At 37.4% G+C, this 20,519-nt stretch overlaps 1 protein-coding gene and 1 pseudogene across 7 annotated transcripts in view; both read right to left on the bottom strand.

Moving 5' to 3' along the window:
- LOC143716526 (uncharacterized) overlaps positions 1–20,519 on the bottom strand; it is an 89,893-nt pseudogene that overhangs the window by 44,575 nt on the left and 24,799 nt on the right. Inside the window, exons 2-3 of the transcript XR_013196004.1 lie at positions 1,161–1,359; positions 32–990 (exon numbers count right to left, since the gene is read on the bottom strand). The product of XR_013196004.1 is annotated as an uncharacterized LOC143716526 (transcript). The remainder of the gene's footprint in view (positions 1–31; positions 991–1,160; positions 1,360–20,519) is intronic.
- LOC143715412 (uncharacterized) lies at positions 5,695–17,799 on the bottom strand. 6 transcript variants are annotated; one of them, XR_013195745.1, is made up of 4 exons: positions 16,636–17,799; positions 13,235–13,462; positions 8,443–10,289; positions 5,695–8,244 (listed from the first exon to the last, which is right to left on the bottom strand). XR_013195745.1 is itself a non-coding variant. In XM_077207186.1 (4 exons), the coding sequence occupies exons 3-4, from the start codon at positions 13,317–13,319 to the stop codon at positions 9,220–9,222; spliced, it is 1,155 nt and encodes a 384-aa protein (XP_077063301.1). In that variant the 5' UTR covers positions 13,320–13,462; positions 13,587–13,645; positions 16,659–17,799; the 3' UTR covers positions 5,695–9,219. The 6 variants fall into 6 exon arrangements, 4 of the variants coding, with proteins under 4 accessions (XP_077063301.1, XP_077063299.1, XP_077063300.1 ...); XR_013195744.1 differs by having other exon boundaries at positions 16,659–17,799; XM_077207186.1 differs by adding an exon at positions 13,587–13,645 and having other exon boundaries at positions 5,695–10,289; positions 16,659–17,799.

Below are 20,519 nucleotides of genomic sequence, written 5' to 3'. Positions count from 1 at the left end.
TTGACAGGCTTGCAATGTTTTTTTTTTTTCATATGTTTGAGAAAGTTTGGTAAATGTCTAAAACTCTCTTCTCACACTGAGTACAGTGGTCCGTCTTCTCTCCAGTATGAACTCCCTCATGTAATTTCAGGTTTCCAGACTGAGTGAAACTCTTGTCACAATACGAGCACTTGAGAGGTTCTTCAGTATGAGTTCTTTGGTGGCATTTCAGTTCACCAGATGTAGTAAAGCTCTTCCCACAGTCACAACATACATGATCTCTTACTTCATTATGTGTTTTCTGGTGCCGTTTGCAATTTTCCATTCTGGAAAAACTCTTTCCACAAACAGAACACACATAAGGCCTCTCATCTAAATGAACTTTCAGGTGTTTTTTAAGATTCGATGATGAATGAAAATCTTTCCCACATTGAACACAGTTAAATGGTTTTTCTCCAGAATGAATGAACAGATGATTGCTGAGACCCGTTGCATTTTTGAAACTCTCTCCACACAGAGTACACAGGTGCGGCTTTTCTCCAGTATGAAGTCGCTCATGCACTTTCAGGTGTCCAGACTGAGTGAAACTCTTGTCACAATATGAGCACTTGTAAGGTCTTTCTCCGGTATGAGTTCTTTGGTGCCGTATAAGATAGTCATCTCTAGTAAAGCTCTTCCCACACTCACAACACACATGATCTCTCACTTCATCATGAGTTTTCTGGTGCTGTTTAAAATGATCCAACCTTGAAAAACTCTTTTCACAGAGAGAACACACATAAGGCCTCTCATCTGAATGAACTTTCAGGTGTTTTTTTAGATGTGATGATGAATTAAACTTTTTACCACACTGATCACAGTTGAATGGTTTTTCTTCAGAGTGAACGCACAGATGATTACCGAGACTTGATGTTTGAGAAAAACTCTTTCCACACTGAGAGCAGATGTACTGTGTACAATGTTCCTCCTCGCCTTCATCCAGTTTATGTCCTAGCTTCACTTCCACCCAGTCTAAAATAAAAAAATCAAGTGGTCTAAGATCAGTTCAAGTGAAAATTTTTTGATAACAACAGCTATGCAAGATCATGATAATTTAGATGCACTTCTATATCTTAAATCTGATAAATTTGTTTTAATGTTTCTCATCAGTCAACAATTAAGAATCATGAATGGACACCAACCTATTTGTTCCTCGGTATCTTCGTGAATTATTCTGGAAGTTTCTGGATCACTCATGTCTTCAATCTCCTCTTTAATAAACTCCATTTTTAACAGTCGCACAGATTTCAGCTGCTACTCCTGGAGTTTGTCCTTCTCTTGTAGGATGATGGGAATATTCCCAGTATTTATTGGTGAATTGTTGTGGGATGGACACCAGATCTGCCAAATGCAAAGAGAAGACACTAAATTACTTTACTTACATTTAAATTAATTGAACATGTCTGTTTTCTGATATAAATATAGAGAATTCGGATTTAGTTAGATATTAAATGCATATAAAACAAGGCTTTATTTAAATGTTGACCAAAGTCTGACAGAAATAGCAGAGCCAGAGAAAGCTTCTTCAAGTTCCCTGTTTTCAGCTCATTCGTTATGGTGATGTCTGAGATCTTCTGTAAAGAGGCACATTAAGCACATTTTATTGGTGTCAACAACAGACTGAAACAGTCTGTAAAAAAACTCTCTGCCAAGTGCCAACATATTATTACACTCCAAGTAATTATAAACCAGGAAATAAAACGCATTTCGTTAGGACTTAAAAAAGTAAACTCTGTAGCTATTTAATGTTAAAATCTCTAATCCGAGAAACATATCTCACCTGCTGACTGGAAATATACGGCATCCGAAGAAAATAATCCACGTTTGTCCTTCATTCACGATCGCTATAACATCATGTGCAAAATCAACATATCGATGACGCCATTAACGCTACGTCGTATTTGTATTCTGCTGACTGTCAGCCCTTTAAAATAAAAGGGTTTTATCTCTATATTTTTCTGTTTCTGTTGTCAGACAACGGGAAGAATATGAAATAGTGACTGAAACGAGACCCATACATGTTAACCAGCAGTCACTTCCAAGCAGCTGCTCCTCACTAAAATCATGATTTATAATCGAGACGTCGTCTGACAAAATCACCATACACATAAGATAAAGACAGTTGATTTGGCTTCGTATATATTTACAAATAAAAAGATCGCTCAGGTAAGAAGCAACCGAATACCCCTTTTCTTTCTTCTAACAAAACAGCCTCAAACTGAATGGGCTGCCTTGTCAGCCAGTCGCCCTACATTTTTCTGCGCATGCTCACTACGCGCGGTGTCATTTTTCTTAAAGGGACCGCATATTCCTGCATAACGAAATTACATACAGAGCCGTCGCTAGAGTGGAGAAAGTTTAAAGGATCATGGTTGATTATGATTTCACTTTTTTAAGCTTTAGTAAGTGTGTAATGTAGCTGTTTGAGCATAAAAAACATCAGCAAAGTTACAATGCTCAAAGTTCAAAGCAAAGGAAGATATTTTCTTTTACAGAAATCTCTTTTTAAGGACTACAATTAACGACTGATTGGGACTACACAAGCTTCCTCCAGGGTAAGTGATATGCAAACACATAAACCCAGCCCCCGGGAACATGTAGTCATGTTGAGAAGAGGAAGAGTTGTTGTAGTAGAACACATTTGAGAGTCTGCTCCACAGGCGTAGGAACTGGGGGGGGGGGGGGGGGGGGGGGGGACATGTCCCCTCCAATATTGGAGACAATCGCATTTGTCCCACCCAAAAATTATACCGCGGAGGAGACAAATATTTGATGTTGCTTTAATTTTGAAAGCGCAACACAGCATCTCGTCTCCCGCGCCCCTTCAACGGCTCAGACTGTTTGGGAAGCAGGAGTCTGGCGAGTGGCGACATGTCAGAGGTTAAGATGAAAAGACAGCAGCAGCTCAGTTTAAGTGATTTCTTTCTCTTAAAAAACAAAACAAAGGAAATGTGAGTTGGTAGTAATTTTGTCCAGGAGGATAATTATATTTTCTGTCAAACGTTAGACTTGTTGATGTTAAGCAGCGGTTGTGATTCAACATCTAACTAGTAGGGGTGTAACGATACATGTATTCATATTGAACCATTCGGTATGAGGCTTTCGGTTCGGTACGCATTACAAACCGAACAATTCGTTGGACCATTTTCCTGCTGACCAAAAACCACCACAACGTTGCACAACATCAATGGGCAAACGTAATGAAAGCAGAACGAAACTCATCATTTTGTGCTTCACGGACCGTTTATCAGTTTGGACCAATGTTAGTGCAGCGCGAGCCGATCTTTATCAAGCGACACTGTAATACACAGCGCTAAGAGATGCAGTAAAGAAAGCATTTGAATTCGCCACTGAAGTAATAACATCGCTGCATGATCTAGTGAGAAGCATAAAATTTCTCTGTTATTAACGGATCAAACAGCGCTGACGTGGAAACCAGGAGAAAAATTGTTCCAGGAATTAACTAGTTATAGGCTTTAAGTCCACACATCCTTTCACCTTAATTTTTGCATGTATCTGTTCATTGAGGCATAAGATACAACTAAGAAAACAAAATTTACTAAGAAAATTAATTCAAATTTTGATCAATATATATTATTTATTAATCTACAAAACTGCATGATTAGGCCTGCAATTAAAGAATTGATTTTATATTTAGGCTATCAGTTAATTACTGCCATTCAAAATGTGTTTTCCCTTATCTTTACAAATGTATCTTTTTAGTAGAATAAAGTTGGTGAATGTTTTGCAGTGTAGTTAATTTATGACATAATTCTGTTCAAACCATTAACGGATCTGTCAGGTTTCCAATATGTGTCCAATGTTAAACTCATTCCTACACCCCTGGTCTGCTCAAGCTGATGCATCCACCTTTTCACATTTATTACAATACAGTCTGTAACACAAATGCAATAGCATGGCATTCTTACAACAGTTCCCACACGAGCGATCTTCTTCTTGAATCTCTCCATCATTTGCCGACTCCAGTTTGAACATAAAAGGCAGAACAGTTTTTGACATTTTAGTGTGTGTCTGCAAGCTGCTAACACACACAAGCTGTTGTAGCTCCACCCTGTTCTTGTAAGGGAGCAGGAGCTCATTAGCATTTAAAGGGACACACTCAAAACTACGCAGTTTTGCTCACCCTCAAAAAGGGACAATTTTAACATGCTATAAAAAATGATCTGTGGGTTATTTTGAGCTAAAACTTAACATACACTGGGAACATCAGAGATTTATTTTACATCTTGTAATAAGGGGCATTACACCACTTCCTTTAAGAAATTTGGTGAAAGTTTTAATTGAGGGGGGCCCTCTTTAATGTCTGACCATAAGCATAGGTAGATTCTGGGTCTTGGCGCTAGTTTATGATAAACATTTGTAATCTTCAGTGTTGGGGAAAGTTACTTTTAAAAGTAATGCATTACAATATTGCGTTACTCCCCAAAAAAGTAACTAAGTACGTTACTTAGTTACTTTTTATGGAACGTAATGCGTTACATTACTTTTGCGTTACTTTTTCTCACCTGCATGGGCTTGTTTGTTTGTTTTTTAATAACAGCTGAAACAATCTATTTTTGCCAATTGTTAAGGCCCTTTCACATCAAAAGTTAAATGAATAAGCCTAAGGCTGAAGGAAATGCATATTTACTACTGTACAGTAGAGGGCGCCGCTCAAACAAACATTTCAGCTGCTGCTGTTCTTGATTAAATAACAATAGGATACAGGAGAAGGAAGTTCAACACTCTTATTTCTAAACCTAATCTAAAGTCATTTTTGCTTATTAGTATGGTTGAATTAGATCATTGTAGGTCAGCAGCAAAGACATTGGTTAATAAAGTGAGATTAAATACATAAAGTATATTTGTGTAATTTAACATAGTTAATTATAAAACTTTTGCACAAAATTCTGAGATTGCATTTGACTGTTTTTATTCATTTTGAGGAATACTGAATGTTTTGTGCAAGTGAGATGAGTAAATGCATGTTCAATGCAAATGCACACAACACCTCACTTTATTTCTCTCAACATGGGGACAGGAGAGCTGTCAGTCAATAAATGTGAAAAAGTAACTAGCGTTACTTATTTGAAAAAGTAACTCAGATATTTTGTTGTAAATTGAAAAAGTAATGCGTTACTTTACTAGTTACTTGAAAAAGTAATCTGATTATGTAACTCAAGTTACTTGTAATAAGTTACCCCCAACACTGGTAATCTTAAATTTTAATAGCTTAATACATGCAGACACACTTTTGGCAGAGGTCTAACATCCTTGCATTATTCAGCCTGAGGGTGGCCCTCTAATGTTCATCAGAGGGCACAAATTTAATGCTTTTTTTTTTTTTTTTGTATAGTCTAGTATTCCTTCCGAATGTTGTTTTTGATTGTTACAAGTTGCGGATGAATTCCAGTGAATGAAATAAAGGAATTTCTATTAAGAACAAACATAAAACAAACACAACAGAACTATATAAAGGCTATTAGCACGTTTAACCTTTCATTAAGTTGATACTAAAAACAGACATGTCAAATAATTACTGGTAACACTTTATTTTGATGCCCCCCAAACAGACATTCTACAGACTATATAAGTCACTTTGCAAATACATGTCAATTTATTCTAACCCTACCAGTCTATTAATACTCAACTAACACTCCAATAAGATATCAGACGTAGCTCAGTTCAGTTTATTTCTTACGCACATTTAATGACAGCAACAAAGCTGACCAAAGGGCTGTACAATACTAAATAAAAGTCCATAAGATAGCAGATAAAATTAAACAGAGTTGAACAAAAGACATTACAATGTATTAAAAGCAAATGAAAAGAGATATGTTTTAAGACAAGATTTGTATTCAGATTAAGTTATGTAGTTTGGAAGACTTTTCCATAAATTGGGACCAGACACAGAAAAAGCTCTATCACACTGACACTTTAAGCAAGTTCTTGGAATACAGTATGTAGTAAGTTTTGAACTTAAGAACTTAAATTAGACAGACAGCTCTGTGTTTGATTATGTAAAGATTTATAGACAAGTAATAGGATTTTAAACTCAATTCTACAATTAACTGGTGACCAATGTAAATCTTTCTGAAGGTTTTTTTTTACATCCTTTCAGAAATCGTACAGCTAAATTTGAACCACTTGTAAACGAGAAATTTAAGACTTAGATAAACCGCACATGGAGTTGCAATAATCTAGCCTAGTCATAATAAAAGCATGGATTGCAACTTCCAGAGACTTCGGAAATTAAACCACTCACTGAGTTGCTTCACAAAGATGCTGATTGGAAATGGACAGTTTGAACGCACCGAATCAAGGCTGTCTTTGGCGCAGGTGCTGACCCATTATGATCCTAAATTGCCTGTGATCTTAGCTTGTGATGCATCCCCATATGGGGTAGGAACAGTAATTTCACATCAATTGCCAGACGGTACAGGCCTGTAAAACATGCCTGACAGATAGGAATCAGCCTGTTACAGCCTGTGCATATTTGGAGTTGGCCTAATTGACCCAGGCAAAGAATACACTTGAACTTTGTTTTTTGGGTAGTAACTAGGGATGGGAATCGAAAACCGGTTCCACTCGAGAACCGGTTCTAAATTTTACGATCCATCGATATTGTATGCCCTCGACGTTAACGAGTCCTCTTATCGATGCTCCTGCTCTGAGTCAGCCATAGTATGTACTGACCGTGAACTCACAACTGTCCCTTTTGTCCTTTATCAAGCACCATAGCACCGCGTCCAAAGATAATCTTTGTCCTGCAAAGTCTTATTTGATCAGTGAGTAAAATTGTCTCTCTCTGGTAATGTAGATGAACCGCTGCGCTTGTGACAGGGCGCATGTTAAACTGATCGAGCAGAGAGAGAGAGAGAGAGAGCCCCGGTTGCGCGCACGCACTCTCTCTCTCTCCGGAGCAAGGCGAAAGTAGGCTTCACCGTCTCAAAACTAAGCGCTGTCTTCCTCTCTCCCTCGCACATATTAATCAAAATAAACGACACGATGGTAAGGTAGGGAGACTAAAGTTTTATGTGGAGCATTCGGAGATTTGTTTTTCCTGAATTGCCGCTGGGTGTGAATTGTGCTAAAATACGTTGCCTTATCTTCTCTGAAAAGTCTTCCGCACATTCAGCTGACATAATCACACTTCAAATAAACGAAAAAAAAAACGATCCAGTGATGAAATGTTTTCTGTGATGACACACATCTTGTGGGATGTCCCAACTGGCGGGATAATCACACAACGCGCACACGTCCGATAATGACACGTCCAATTCGCGAACTAATGACTCATTTGAACCGATTCGTTTTAATGAATGGTTAAAACAACTGATCTTTCCAACACTGAACTCACGGGACGTTTAATCGGTGTATAACTAATCGGTAACACTTTACAATAAGGTTCCATTTATTACAGAAATTACATAAAAAGTACAGTTTGCTTAGTCAAGTGTAAGCATTAAAACGACTTGTTTTCCCCCCCGAAAAAGACTACTTTTTCCCACACAGTGCTATCAGGAATCGATAAGAGAATCGTTAAAGAATCGGATCGATAAGCAGAATCGTTAGTGGCATTGATATTGATAAAATCTTATCAATTCCCATCCCTAGTAGTAACAGATCGTTTTTCATTCTGCCCGTAAATAGCACTGATGTCTACTACCACTGCAGGAAAGACCATTGAGGTCTTATGGGTTAATTTGGACTTGGGGCATTAGGTGATGAATTGATCTCTGATAATGGGCCGCAGTTTGTGGCAAGAGAATTTCAAACATTTTTGAAAAACAATGGTGTAAAACACATTCGGAGTCCGGCATATCATCCAGCTTCTAATGGCGCTGCAGAGCGGTTGGTGCAAAATTTTAAAAGGGAAACAATGACAATTTGTCTTTACAGCACAGTATCCACAATTTTCTTTTTTGTTACTGAAGCACCCCCCAATCTACCACGGGAAAAACCTCAGCAGAATTATTCATAAAGCGAGAATTCAAAACCAGAATGTCACTCTTGAAACCTAGTTTCACCGAAAGCATGCAGCATAAAGTCATCAATCCAAGACTATCCATCATCATATTTGTTTCGCTAGTAAATACATGACAATATCCAAGATCGATCTTGTTACTTCCCAGAGAAACAGAGGGGCTACTTCCCCCAAAAACAATCAACTCGGTTTTTGTCAGCGTTTTCACAGGTTTTCTATTTTGAAGTTTGCGCAGATAACTTTTTTTTTTACAAAAAATGTCAAGGCTTGCACCTTGGAACCTATTTCAAGGTTTGCGTTCTCGAGCCACCAGGTACTGTTGTTGTGCAGATGAGTGGCCAGAGCGCGTTAAGGGTTTTCTGTTAGAACGGTGTCGTGTTAGTGACCCCTAGGTTAATAACTAATGATATTTGCAACGGAAGTGAATCAATCAATACAAACTTTAGCTGGACAATAACTTCATTCTAGAGCTTCTGTAAAGCCAAAACAATCTCTGTTACTTTAATTTCCTATTTTCACTGTAAAGCTGTTTTGAAACAATCTATATTGTTAAAAGCTAAATAAATGAGGGTGACCTGACTTGATTTTACTTATTCTCCAGTTATGAAATCCTGATGTCCTGTAATTTATATTTCAACTTACTGCAGTACTGGGATATTTAACACCATTTGTAAAAAAAAAATACAAATGATCAGTTTGTTTAATCTGGTGAACTGAAGCATTGGTACTTCATGGTCCTTCAGCAGTCAATAATGAAAGATAAAAATAACTCCAACCTATTTATATGATACAAGACCTGATCTTTTGGTTGACAATAATTCTGTAAATCCCAAACATATTTATCACAGTATTAATATAGAATGTTTAAACTCATTAATGTGATTAAAACTATATAACTCATTGTCTGTGTTCATTAAATCAATCAAAAATAGATGTTGTTTCTGTTTTATTTGTTGCATATTCTATCAGAATACTATTTAGTAAACTTATTAAACAATTCAATTAGATGGATATATCCAATTCAATAAAGACATTTAGCAAACAATAATTCCTGACAGAAATAAACTACAATGATTTTATCTACACTGTAAGAGTTCTTGACTGGTGAAGCTTCAAATCTCAAGTCTTTTTAGTTTTCTAAATGTTTTATCTCACACAGTTTACTTGTGAAGTATTTGACATGAAAACAATAGTTACTCATGTGCAACATTTTTTCATATGAGTGAGAAGACTTGATAAATGTTCGAAACTTTTCGCACACCGAGTACAGTAGTACGGCTTCCAGTATGAAGTAGCTCGTGTGGCTTTACATTTCTAGAATGAGTGAAACTCATGTCACAATATGAGCACTTGTAAGGTCTTTCACCAGTATGAATTCTTTGGTGCTGTTTCAGATTGGCAGCTCTAGTAAAGCTCTTCCCACAGTCACAACACACATGATCTCTCACTTCATCATGAGTTTTCTGGTGAACTTTCAAATGATCCAGCCGTGCAAAACTCTTTTCACAGAGAGAACACACATGAGGCTTCTCATCTGAATGAACTTTCAGGTGTAGTTTTAGACTTGATGATGAAATAAAATCTTTACCACATTGATCACAGTTAAATGGTTTTTCTCCAGAGTGAATGAGCAGATGATTACTGAGAGTTGATGCTCGAGAAAAACTCTTTCCACACTGAGTGCATGTAAATGGTTTCTCTCCAGTGTGAATTCTTGTGTGTTTGTTAAGGTATCCTTTATTTGTGAAACTCTTTCCACACTCAGTACAGTGGTACGGTCTTTCTCCAATATGAATTCTTTGGTGCTGTTTCAAATGGCCAGCTCTAGTAAAGCTCTTCCCACAGTCACAACACACATGATCTCTCACTTCATCATGTGTTTTCTGGTGCTGTTTAAAACTGTCCAGTCTTGTAAAACTCTTTCCACAGAGAGAACACCTGTGAGGTCTTTCATCTGAATGAACTATCAGGTGTTGTTTTAGATTTGATGATGAAATAAAATATTTACCACACTGATCACAGCTAAATGTTTTTTCTCCAGAGTGTCGAAGCAGATGAACACTGAGATCTGATGCTTGAGAAAAACTCTTTCCACACTGTGTGCATGTATACGGTTTCTCTCCAGTGTGAATTCTAATGTGTCTGTTAAGCTTTGATTTAATTTGGAAACTCTTTCCACACTGTGAGCAGGAGTGCAGCTTATTGGCTTTTGTTCCTTGAATTTTGAAGTCGCAGTGTTTCTTTATGTCTTTTAGTTTCGGTCTTTGCTCCACTTTTATCTGGTCTAAAAAAAACATATTAAGCAGTTAGATTCAGCTCAATGAGGTTAAATGTTGAAATTAAAAACACTTAGCAGAAAAGAAGACAGCTGTTTGTATAAAGTATCTTTGATGTGCAAAGGTCAGCTTTGTGATTTACTTGTTAATACAATTAAAACTGGGTTATGATCAGTGGTGGACATCAAGTATTTTTAACTTTGTTCCAGTACTTAAGTACATTTCTACTTTACTGGAGTATTTTTATTTTACGAAACTTTTACTTTCCTACATTCTAAAGCATAATATCATACTTTTTACTACAATTCCTAAAAAAACATCTCGTTCCTTGTTACTATTAGCTGAAGAAATCTTCACATGCTCCAAGACGCGACAGCGTTGTCTAATTCTTGAACAAGCTGATTCTTTTCAATTAGTCTGTTAAATCAGTTCGCAAATCACACCGAACTATTCATTTGCATATTAGACTGAACCGATCGCATTTAGAGCGAGTCTCTAGTTAACTGAATTCACAAGTCTGACAAAATTAGCCAAGAACCGAGAGATCCTCAGAACTTGAGTACAAGCGTGACCGATGGTCCGAAAAGTAAAGCCTGGTTCACACGGGCCAATTTTGAAAATTGTCGGCCGATTTTCCAAACCTGAGAGACCCCACACACGGCGATAAAAAATCACGGGTCTAACAGTTTTGGTCGTACAGTGTGTGGTGCGCAGCCACACGGCAAAATCAACACATCACACACGAACCAATTTGACTCCCGAGCATTCCCAGGTCAGACGGAAAATCCCTCGAGATCAAACGTGACTTCAGAGTAAACAATCATGGCGGACAAAGAGGATGCAGTGGCGATAGTTTGTAGTTTTTTTTTAACCGAATCCATCTCCAACGTCCACCAGACTTTCTGGTGTGCCATGCCGCCAGCTGTTTTGATTTTGTTTCCCGGTGCTTTTTTTCCTCTGCGCCTCGTCACCTCGCTTTCTGATTGGCTACACGCCACAGTCCACAGGCTGCGTGCTCGTTGGTCCCCGGGGGACACCACACACGAGGAGAAATCGGGCCAAAATAATCCAACATGTTGGATATCCCCGATTTGAGATCGGAGCGGTCCCGACGTCCTTCCAAGCAGACGAGAGCACGATATTATTTTACGATAATCGGAGCATCCTTAAGATTGACGGAAGGGGTAAATCGGGGCTAAAATCGGCCTAATTATCCTGCCGTGTGAACCAGGCTTAAGTTACAAATGCCAAATTGTAGGATTGATTATTATAAATGAAAATCATATTTAGATCATGACTGTCAGTTATTTGTGAACAAAATCTGCAGTAAAAGGGGTGAGCTGTTTAAGGAAGCCCACTGTAATGCTTGAATGCAGAAATGTCCACATCACCGTCTCAACGGGGTAGGGTTTAGTTAAAAAACATCCCTAAACATAACATTAAAACAACAGAAATGAATGCCCATGCATCTTCCCCAAATTAGAATATTAGAAAATTACTAGTATGTTTGCATATTGTTCTTAAAATCTGGTGCATTTAGCCCTATGTGACGTCTGTTTTTATATTCTTTGTCAACCCGAAGGGGCTGCAGTCTCTATTGTATCTGTTAGTTTTCAATGCTATTATTTTTTCTTCCCACATATGAGTCTATGGCAGCCCTATTACTTAATATGAGAAAATTATGAAATTTAGCACAAATGTAGAGATGGTATTTATTAGTGATTATTGAGTCTCTAGGACCCATTTAGAACATTTTGTTCTAGAAACATATAATTTTTACTCCACCTGAATCCGCTCTTAATACCGATCACATTCCACAACTTAAGATTCTGCCAATTACTGCAGAGGCATTTTTTAAAGTACAGTACATCGTTTATTCACTACTACTTCTTCAAAATGTGTAAAATTTTGTCCAAAATCTGATCAGGACTTTGCACTTAGACACACAGAAATGACTGGAAATATATTTATTAATCTTTGTTCAAACGTTATGATGTCACCAATTTAACGAGCTTGACCCAAAATTGGTTCAGAGGCAGTATCTCAGACAAATTTTGATCAACCAAATCAAAAATTGGCACGCTTGATCGGAACCATGATCTGAGGGTCCATGCTAAATTTGGGAACATTGCCATATAACTGCAAATCCAGGGATACCAATTTTGACAGGATCGGAGGAACTTTCAGGTCGCCATTTTGAATGTTGTCATAAATTGCAGTATATTTTAAAGGATTTGACATATCAGGACAAAATCCAATAGGCATTATCATTGGCATGTCCTGAAGGGACATGAGAAGTGTGAACACGTGTGTGAACACATCCTCTCAGCGGAAGTTGCTGTTTTTGTTCTTCTGGCTCTGCATTGCGCTTCCAGCCCAGCATCGCTGCTTGCAGCTATATTTTCTTTATTTTTAAATACTATGCTATATTCTCCCTCCACCCATTTGTTTGCACACATGAAGTAGCCTATCAATAAACTAAATTTATATTTTCATATATCTAATGTTTTGATAGTGTGTGATAAGTTTGGTAATAAAGTAAAATGTTAATTTTCTTACTTGCAGATCAATACATGTATATTGATCGATATATTTGAAGTGTCAAAGTGGTAGTTGCGTAGCTGTCAATTGAGTGACAGAAATTGCTCAGATTTGTCAAAAAGATCTTCATTTGTGTTCCCAAAATGATTGAAAGTTTTACGGGTTTGGAACAACATGAGGGTGAGTAATTAATGACAGAATTTTCATCTTTTGAGTGAGCTTTTTTTATACTTTTACTAGAGTAATATTTTAAAGCATCTGTACTTTTAGTCAAGTATTGATTTGTGTACTTTGTCCACCACTGGTTATGATCATTCAGATTAATTTCTCTATAATTTATCATAATTTTACTGCTTATTACTTCACAGCCATCAAAGCAGTCAACAATGAAGAATCAAGAATGGACACCAACCTGTTTGTTCCTGAATATCTTCATGTTTTATTCTGGATGGTTCTGGATCACTCATGTCTTCAATCTCCTCTTTAATAAACTCCATCTTTAACAGTCACACAGATTTCAGCTGCTACTCCTGGAGTTTGTCCTTCTCTTGTAGGATGATGGGAATATTCCCAGTATTTATTGGCGAATTGTTGTGTGAACTGTGATCACTTTGTGATACTGATGCCCACAGGAACAGATCTGAGAAAATCACAGACAAGTTACTGAATTGATACTGGATTATTTTAACAGGAAACACATATGGTGCTTCAAATATGTTTAGTTCAAATATAGAGCATTTTGAAGGTTACAAATTATGTAACACCCTTTCATGGAAACGGTATTCCTTGATGGCTGTGGCCTCTTTCAGCAGGATAATTCGCCCTGCCACAAAGCAAAAATGGTTCAGGAATGGTTTGAGGAGCACAACAACGAGTTTGAGGTGTTGACTTGTCCTTCAAATTCCCCAGATCTCAATCCAATCGAGCATCCTTGGGATGTGCTGAACAAACAAGTCCGATCCATGAAGGCCCACCTCGCAACTTACAGGACTTAAAGGATCTGCTGCTAACATCTTGGTGCCAGATACCACAGTACACCTTCATGGGTCTAGTGGAGTACATATCTCGACGGGCAGCAAAAGGGGGGCCAACACAATATTAGGAAGGTGAAGACAATATTTAAGTAGTACTGCAAAATTAAAGAAGTGTAACACTTTGGAAAATCGAGTTTTGGTTGATTATCCTGATAAAATCAATGCAGATCGGTAGAAGATAGAATCGCGATTCAAATATGAATCGATTTTTTTATATAGAATGAGATAGGGTTGTCCAAAGTACCGGCTTCGGTAGCAAGTCGGTATTGAAATTTAAAAAATGTGATGCTTTGAGCGTAGTTGAGCGGAATCATAAACACCTGTGATTGGCCATTGTTTTTACGAGCTCATCGGATATGTCTGTGATTGGCTACAATTATCAATGCACGGGAGCGTTTGAAAGTTTTTTGAAATCAGGAGCATTTGAAAGCATAAGCAGGGGTCTATCAGCACCAACGGACCGCTCCGCTGATAGATGCCTGCTTTCAAACACTCCTGTGTGTATCTGTGTAAGCGCTCGCTGAAGAGCGTCACTGATGTATATTTACAACATGTTTTTGAATCGCTGATCATTGTAGCCAATCACAGACATATTTGATGAGTGCGTGAGTACAATGGCCAATCACAAGTGTTTATGATTCCGCTCAACAGCGCTCAAATGGCTCGTTTCCACTGAGCAGTACGGTACGGTACAGTACGGTTCGGGTCGGGTCGGGTCAGTAAACCATGATCCAGCTAGCGTTTCCACCGCCAACAGTACCGTACTTGATAGGCGTGGTGTTTGCCGGAAAGAAGCGATCAACTTGATTTTCGCGCGAAGAAGAAAGCGACAAAGTAAACACCAGTGGATGGCATACAGCAGATCTTGTCCTTGCTTCTCGTCATGTTTGTCACAAGAAGACAAGCGCCGACATTAGGCATTTCTCAATACCAAGTATGTAAAGTTCTCAGCAGAGGGACTCCCGAGGACGCGAGTCCGGTAATTCACCACATGGAACAGCGTGTTCTTGAAAGCGTCACTCAGCTCGCTCTGCATGTACATTTTAGGCAACAATAAAACGAAATATGTTATAAAACACCACTCTGCCTCTTTTCGTTTTCATTTAAATAAATTTTAAACATTATAGGCACACAAATGTGGTTCAGGCAATGTATAGACATGATTATATACATGTTTAACGTTAGCCTATTTATAACAAAACGAAATATAAAACACAACCCTGCATCTTTTCGTTTAAATTAAAAAAAATATTAAACATATTCCAGGCAATATGTGCATTTGTACAAATGTTGCAATAAACAACATTACAGTGATAATCTTGTAATAAAAAATGACAAAACTCAACCCTATTTCTTTTTGTTAAATTTCAGTTCTATCAATAATAGCCATTATAAAAGTATAAGTAAAAGGTAACGTTACAAGAAGCTATACAATAAGAAATAAAGCAAACAATTCAGTCAAATATACAAATTCAGCGCTAGTCTAACGTTAACTTTACAACGGAAAAGTTATAGCCTAAATATATGAAACTTCACTTAGCCCGCAGCCAAAACGATTGACCAGGGAACGAATTATCGATTCACGAGACCAAAGATCACCCGTTAGATATACACAAGACGAATTACCACTAGCTGCTACAGAGTCAGCGGCAAACGTCAGAACGACTAGCCGAGGAAAGGCTGTTCCAGGTGGGGAACATGAGCGCCGAGCGCCCGGTGATCGCCTAGAATGGATTAAATTATCATAAATCATTATAAATAAACCGCAGATTTGAGCTTTAAACAACTACATTCTCGCCTCAAAAACTCTTAAAACTACATTTCGTGAAAGAATAACCGTAGTATTATATTCCAACTGTATATTAAAAAAATGGCGCTTCTTATGTTGCCATTCCCCTCGCGCAAGTGACGAACTCTGTCAACCAATCAGCGTTTTGCAGTGAGTCTAGCTCCACCCTTTAGTACCGTACCACTGTGCTAGGTACCCCAACGGAAGGGTACCCAAAAAGTGGTACGGTACGGTTCGGCTTTTTGGTACCATTCACAACTTTTGACAGTGGAAACGCAAATAATTGCGTACCGTACCGAACTGTACCGTACCGTACCGCTCAGTGGAAACGAGTCACATTTTTTAAATTACAGTCGGTACTTTTGACAACACTAGATCACGTATTCAATACAGTGATAGAGCCTATGTCGATTAGCATTATGTTTTCAGGAGACATTTTAGATTTGATGATAAAAAATAAAAATAAACTTTTAACCACACTAATCACAGTTGAATGGCTTTTCTCCAGAGTGATGGTGCAGATGCTAATTGAGATCTGTATGTGAAATTCTTTCCACACGGAGAGAATGTGTGCAACTTTGAAGTTCAGATGATCCCAGATCTACCAAATTACTGAGTTTGAGTTTATATTGGGTTACTGAGATTATATTGAAATACTTTAATAATTACACTTCTTAAATGAAATGACCATATTACTTTGATTTTGAAAATATAGAACATTTTGATATTGTTAGCCTATACCTATATTAGCATTTAAAAATGCGGTTGTTCATTTTTATCGGAATCAAGATTTAATAAGGGTGATATAAGTCACATGTTAAAATTTTCATATAATATATGACTTGAATAGAAATCTTACAAAGCTAACAAAAATCATACACAACATAGCCTACTGAATAAAGGCCGATCGAAATGAATGGCTAGATTTAATTCTCTGTACGTTACACTACGAGCAATGTACATTTAGGCAACACAAATATAATTCCTTACATTATAAATATAACATCTCTGACCGGCAGACTGGAAATATACGACATCCGAAGAAAATATCCCACTCTTGTCCTTCATTCACGATCTTTAACATCGTCACTTTCAGCTTCAACTGGTGAAAGTTTCAACAAGAACATTTACATAACAACACACACTTACAGGAGATCATAATGTAATTGACTATTACACAACATTAAAGGAAACAACAACAACAAAAAAGAGACGAAATAAAACAAAGGGCTCTCGCGCATCCTCTTCTGCGCATGCTTAGTGCGCACGCGTTGTTATGTTTCTTAAAGGGGCAGCATTCAGTAAATCTCCGCACTGTTATGAAGCAAATACACTAATAATCAGTTGAAAAACAAAAACAAAAAACTTTAGACTGTTTATTGTGATAATACTTTTAATTTTAGGGGACAGATTGCCTCATATATCTATATGATTTTACTTTTCTTATTTATTCAAGAAATAAGAAGTTCAATTCCTAGTAAATATAAAGTAAAAAAAAAAAAAAAAAAGAGTATTGATGAAACAAAAGAATGTTGACAAATATGTTTGCTGCAATGTTTTTAAGAAATAGGGATTACCATACTCCAAACAGTTCCTCACACAATGACAACGGTCAACAGTTCAGGTCAACTCACCAACAGAGTGAATGGAAGTACAGGCAAGAATGGTCTGTCGCTGTCCATAGGTGAAAACACAACATATGTAGTTTTCTAGTTTTCAAACTTTTTCCCCCAAATCAAATATTGTACGTTTTGTATAACACTTTTCAAAGCATAATCTTGTTTTAAATCTAGAATAAAAAGTTACCAAACGTATCTTCATATTATGTTCTGACACAATGTCATTAATTGAGACATTCAAGTTTTTTTACAAGTTGTTTAACCGCGGTTTCATTTGTAACATCACCACATATTTTCCGTGTGAAATTGTGATTATGTGAATGTTTCTTTTCCTTTGTTGTTTTCACTTTCCACTTTGTCAGGAAAACTATGTTTCCTACATTTAGCTATAATGCTAGAGAGCTCTGGAAGTTCCCGTAATCTATTTTTTCACATACAGCATTCGGTTGATCTAATAAAATGATGCATTAAACCACCTTATTCACATGAGTCATTTACATTATACTAGTATATTATCATATACCACCATACATATATTTTTGGATATAGCAGCACAAGGATCTTTGAAACTTTTTAACATTTAATAATTTAGCAGACGCTTTTATCCATAGCGACTTACAAATGAGGAGAGCAATCAAACCAACAATAGTGCAACAATATGCAATTGCTGTAGCTAGCCACTATTAGTCTAGCACAGTGTACATAGCAAGGATTTTCTTTTTTTACTAAATAGATATAGATTAGTAAGTGTTAGTATTAATGGGTCAAGTACTGACAAAAAAGATGCCTCCAGCAGTTTCTTGAAAATGTCATTTCACCAGCCTAGAACAGTCCAGGTAAAGGTCTGTGAAAGTGATTTTATGCCTCTTTGAGATGATGACACAAAAAGACACAGTTCATTTGCAGAACACAAGCTTTTATCTTGTAAAAAATCTATATAGCGTTTGAAATCATTTAAAATGTTCTCCATGTATAGTGCTGCAGTGCTGAGCGCGTATTCTACAAGATAAGACATTTATCAGACGCTTAAAGCTGCAGTAGGTAACTTTTGTAAACAAAAATTTGTTAAAACTGTCATTATGTCCTGACAGTAGAATATGAGACAGATAATCTGTGCAAAAATCAAGCTCCTCTGCCTCCTCCCTGTGGTCCTATTGCCATTTGCAGAAATACACCGCTCCCGGTCAGAAACAACCAATCAGAGCCAGGAGGAATGTCTTAGCAGTGTCAATCACGCTCGTGTACGCGCGGATCTCCCCTCTCTTGCACAGCGCGAGCTCGTACTGTCGTTTGTGACTCTCCTGTTCGAACTCATTCATCCAAATGAACGAATCTTTTTTCGAGTCATTTCGTTCATTCAACGAACGAAATGACTCGAAAAAAGATTTGTTCATTTTGATAAACGAGTTCAAACAGGAGAGTCACGAAGTGCATCACAGAACAGAGCAAGGCGAGCATTTGTGCTTATAAAACTCAAAAAGTTTTTTATTTATTTTTGAAATGAACGATCGTTTCGCTAGATAAGACCCTTATTCATCGTCTGGTGTCGTTTAAAGCCCTTTGAAGCTGCACTGAAACTGTCATTTGGTCCTTGAACCGTTTGTGTCCTATTGAAGTCCATTATATGGAGAAAAATCCTGGAATGTTTTCATCAAAAACCTTAATTTCTTTTCTACTGAAGAAAGAAAGACATGGACATCTTGGATGACATGGGGGTGAGTAAATTATCAGCAAAAGTTTTTTTTAAAGTGAACTAATCCTTTAACCAGGGTCCGAAATTAACTTTTTGGCTCACCTGCCACGGGGACTGGTAGATGAAAAAATCCACCAGTCAAGCATATTTTTTAACAGCCAAAATAATAAACAGATTTTTTGTGTCATATATACATTAATTTCAGTACATTTAATTGAGATAAGGTATTATGTTGAATGGATAAGAGTACATAGAAGTCAAAACAGAGCAACAGATAGTAAGACATGGAAGATGTGAGCATGGAACTAGTCTCATGACAGTACATTTGAAGGTTTTGTAAAACTATCAGATACTTCACCGAAAGTAAAACATTTTACCTATTAATACTATCAGTTAAACAGTTTAAAAGTAAAAAAAAAAATATATATATATATATATATATATATATATATTTAGCTTTTTTGTTTGTTTGTTTGCTGCATGGTTAAAAAAAACAGTATATAGCCTATATTTGTTAAATCACGGGGCGCGTCGACACGCGCAACCCACACGCGCCTAAAGACATATTTCACTGAGCAAGCACAATGAAGCGAGTGAAAAGAAGTAGCTACTGTGGGACCATTTCGACAGAAAGAGCGACGAAGTTACTTGTTAAATATGCTATGCGGTATTAAAATAAAGCAGTAGGCCTAGTGCAAGTACAATGCAATATCACTGGCGAAGCAAACATCCACAAGCAAATGAAACGCGCTTCCCGAAGTTGGCCACTCAAGTTATCTCTGTATTCCCAGGACATCTGTGCCATCGGAGACCCAGACTCATTCTACATCATGTAGACATGTTACTTTTTTTTAAAGTAAAAACTAGACAAGCTGTGGATCGAGGTAGGCCTGCTGTTTTTATTTGACGGAAAAAAAAAAACGTAGTCTGATGAAAAAAAAGCAGTTTTTTCAAAGCTTCAAACTGATTCAGTGTTTTCTTTTTGTCATCTTTATTTGTTAATTATTTAAGTTAAAAAAAATATATTTACTGTTGGTTTATTTTAGGTTGTAAAGGTTCACACATGCTTCATGAGGCACACATGCACACACACGCAAGGTCTCTTGCTCTCTCCCTCTCTTCGGTGCGCGCGCTACACGGTTTGAAGCTTAGTATGTGCGCGCTCTTTCTCGCTCGCTCTAGATTCCGGGAGATTTTAACTAATTTGCGGGCATCAGGGAGCCGCTATCAATATGCGGGAGACTTGGGATATCTGGAACATTCACCCGCCAGTGTGGCGGATAGCCTTTTGAGATTTACTCGCCAAACGGAAAATCTACCCGCATTTGGCGCTTGGCGGGTGTTAATTTCGGACCCTGCCTTTAACGTTATCTTACTAGCTATTTATAACTTATAGAAAGAGTGCAACCTTATAAAGTAACATGTATTGCAAAATACATAATGATTTGAGGACCAAGTTTGTAGTCAAAGTATGGGCAGGCCATAGTCAATGTAAAGCATATTGTTGATGTTTCGTCCCTATTAGTGAATGTTCCATAACTGTTTATAATCCGTCGTCATCG

This window comes from Siphateles boraxobius, unplaced genomic scaffold (genome assembly GCF_051911475.1).
Source record: "Siphateles boraxobius isolate OS27281-9 unplaced genomic scaffold, OSU_SipBor_1 6, whole genome shotgun sequence".
NCBI lineage: Eukaryota > Metazoa > Chordata > Actinopteri > Cypriniformes > Leuciscidae > Siphateles > Siphateles boraxobius.
The sequence above is the reverse complement of the archived record's forward strand: the minus strand, read 5'-3'. Positions and strand labels throughout refer to the sequence as shown.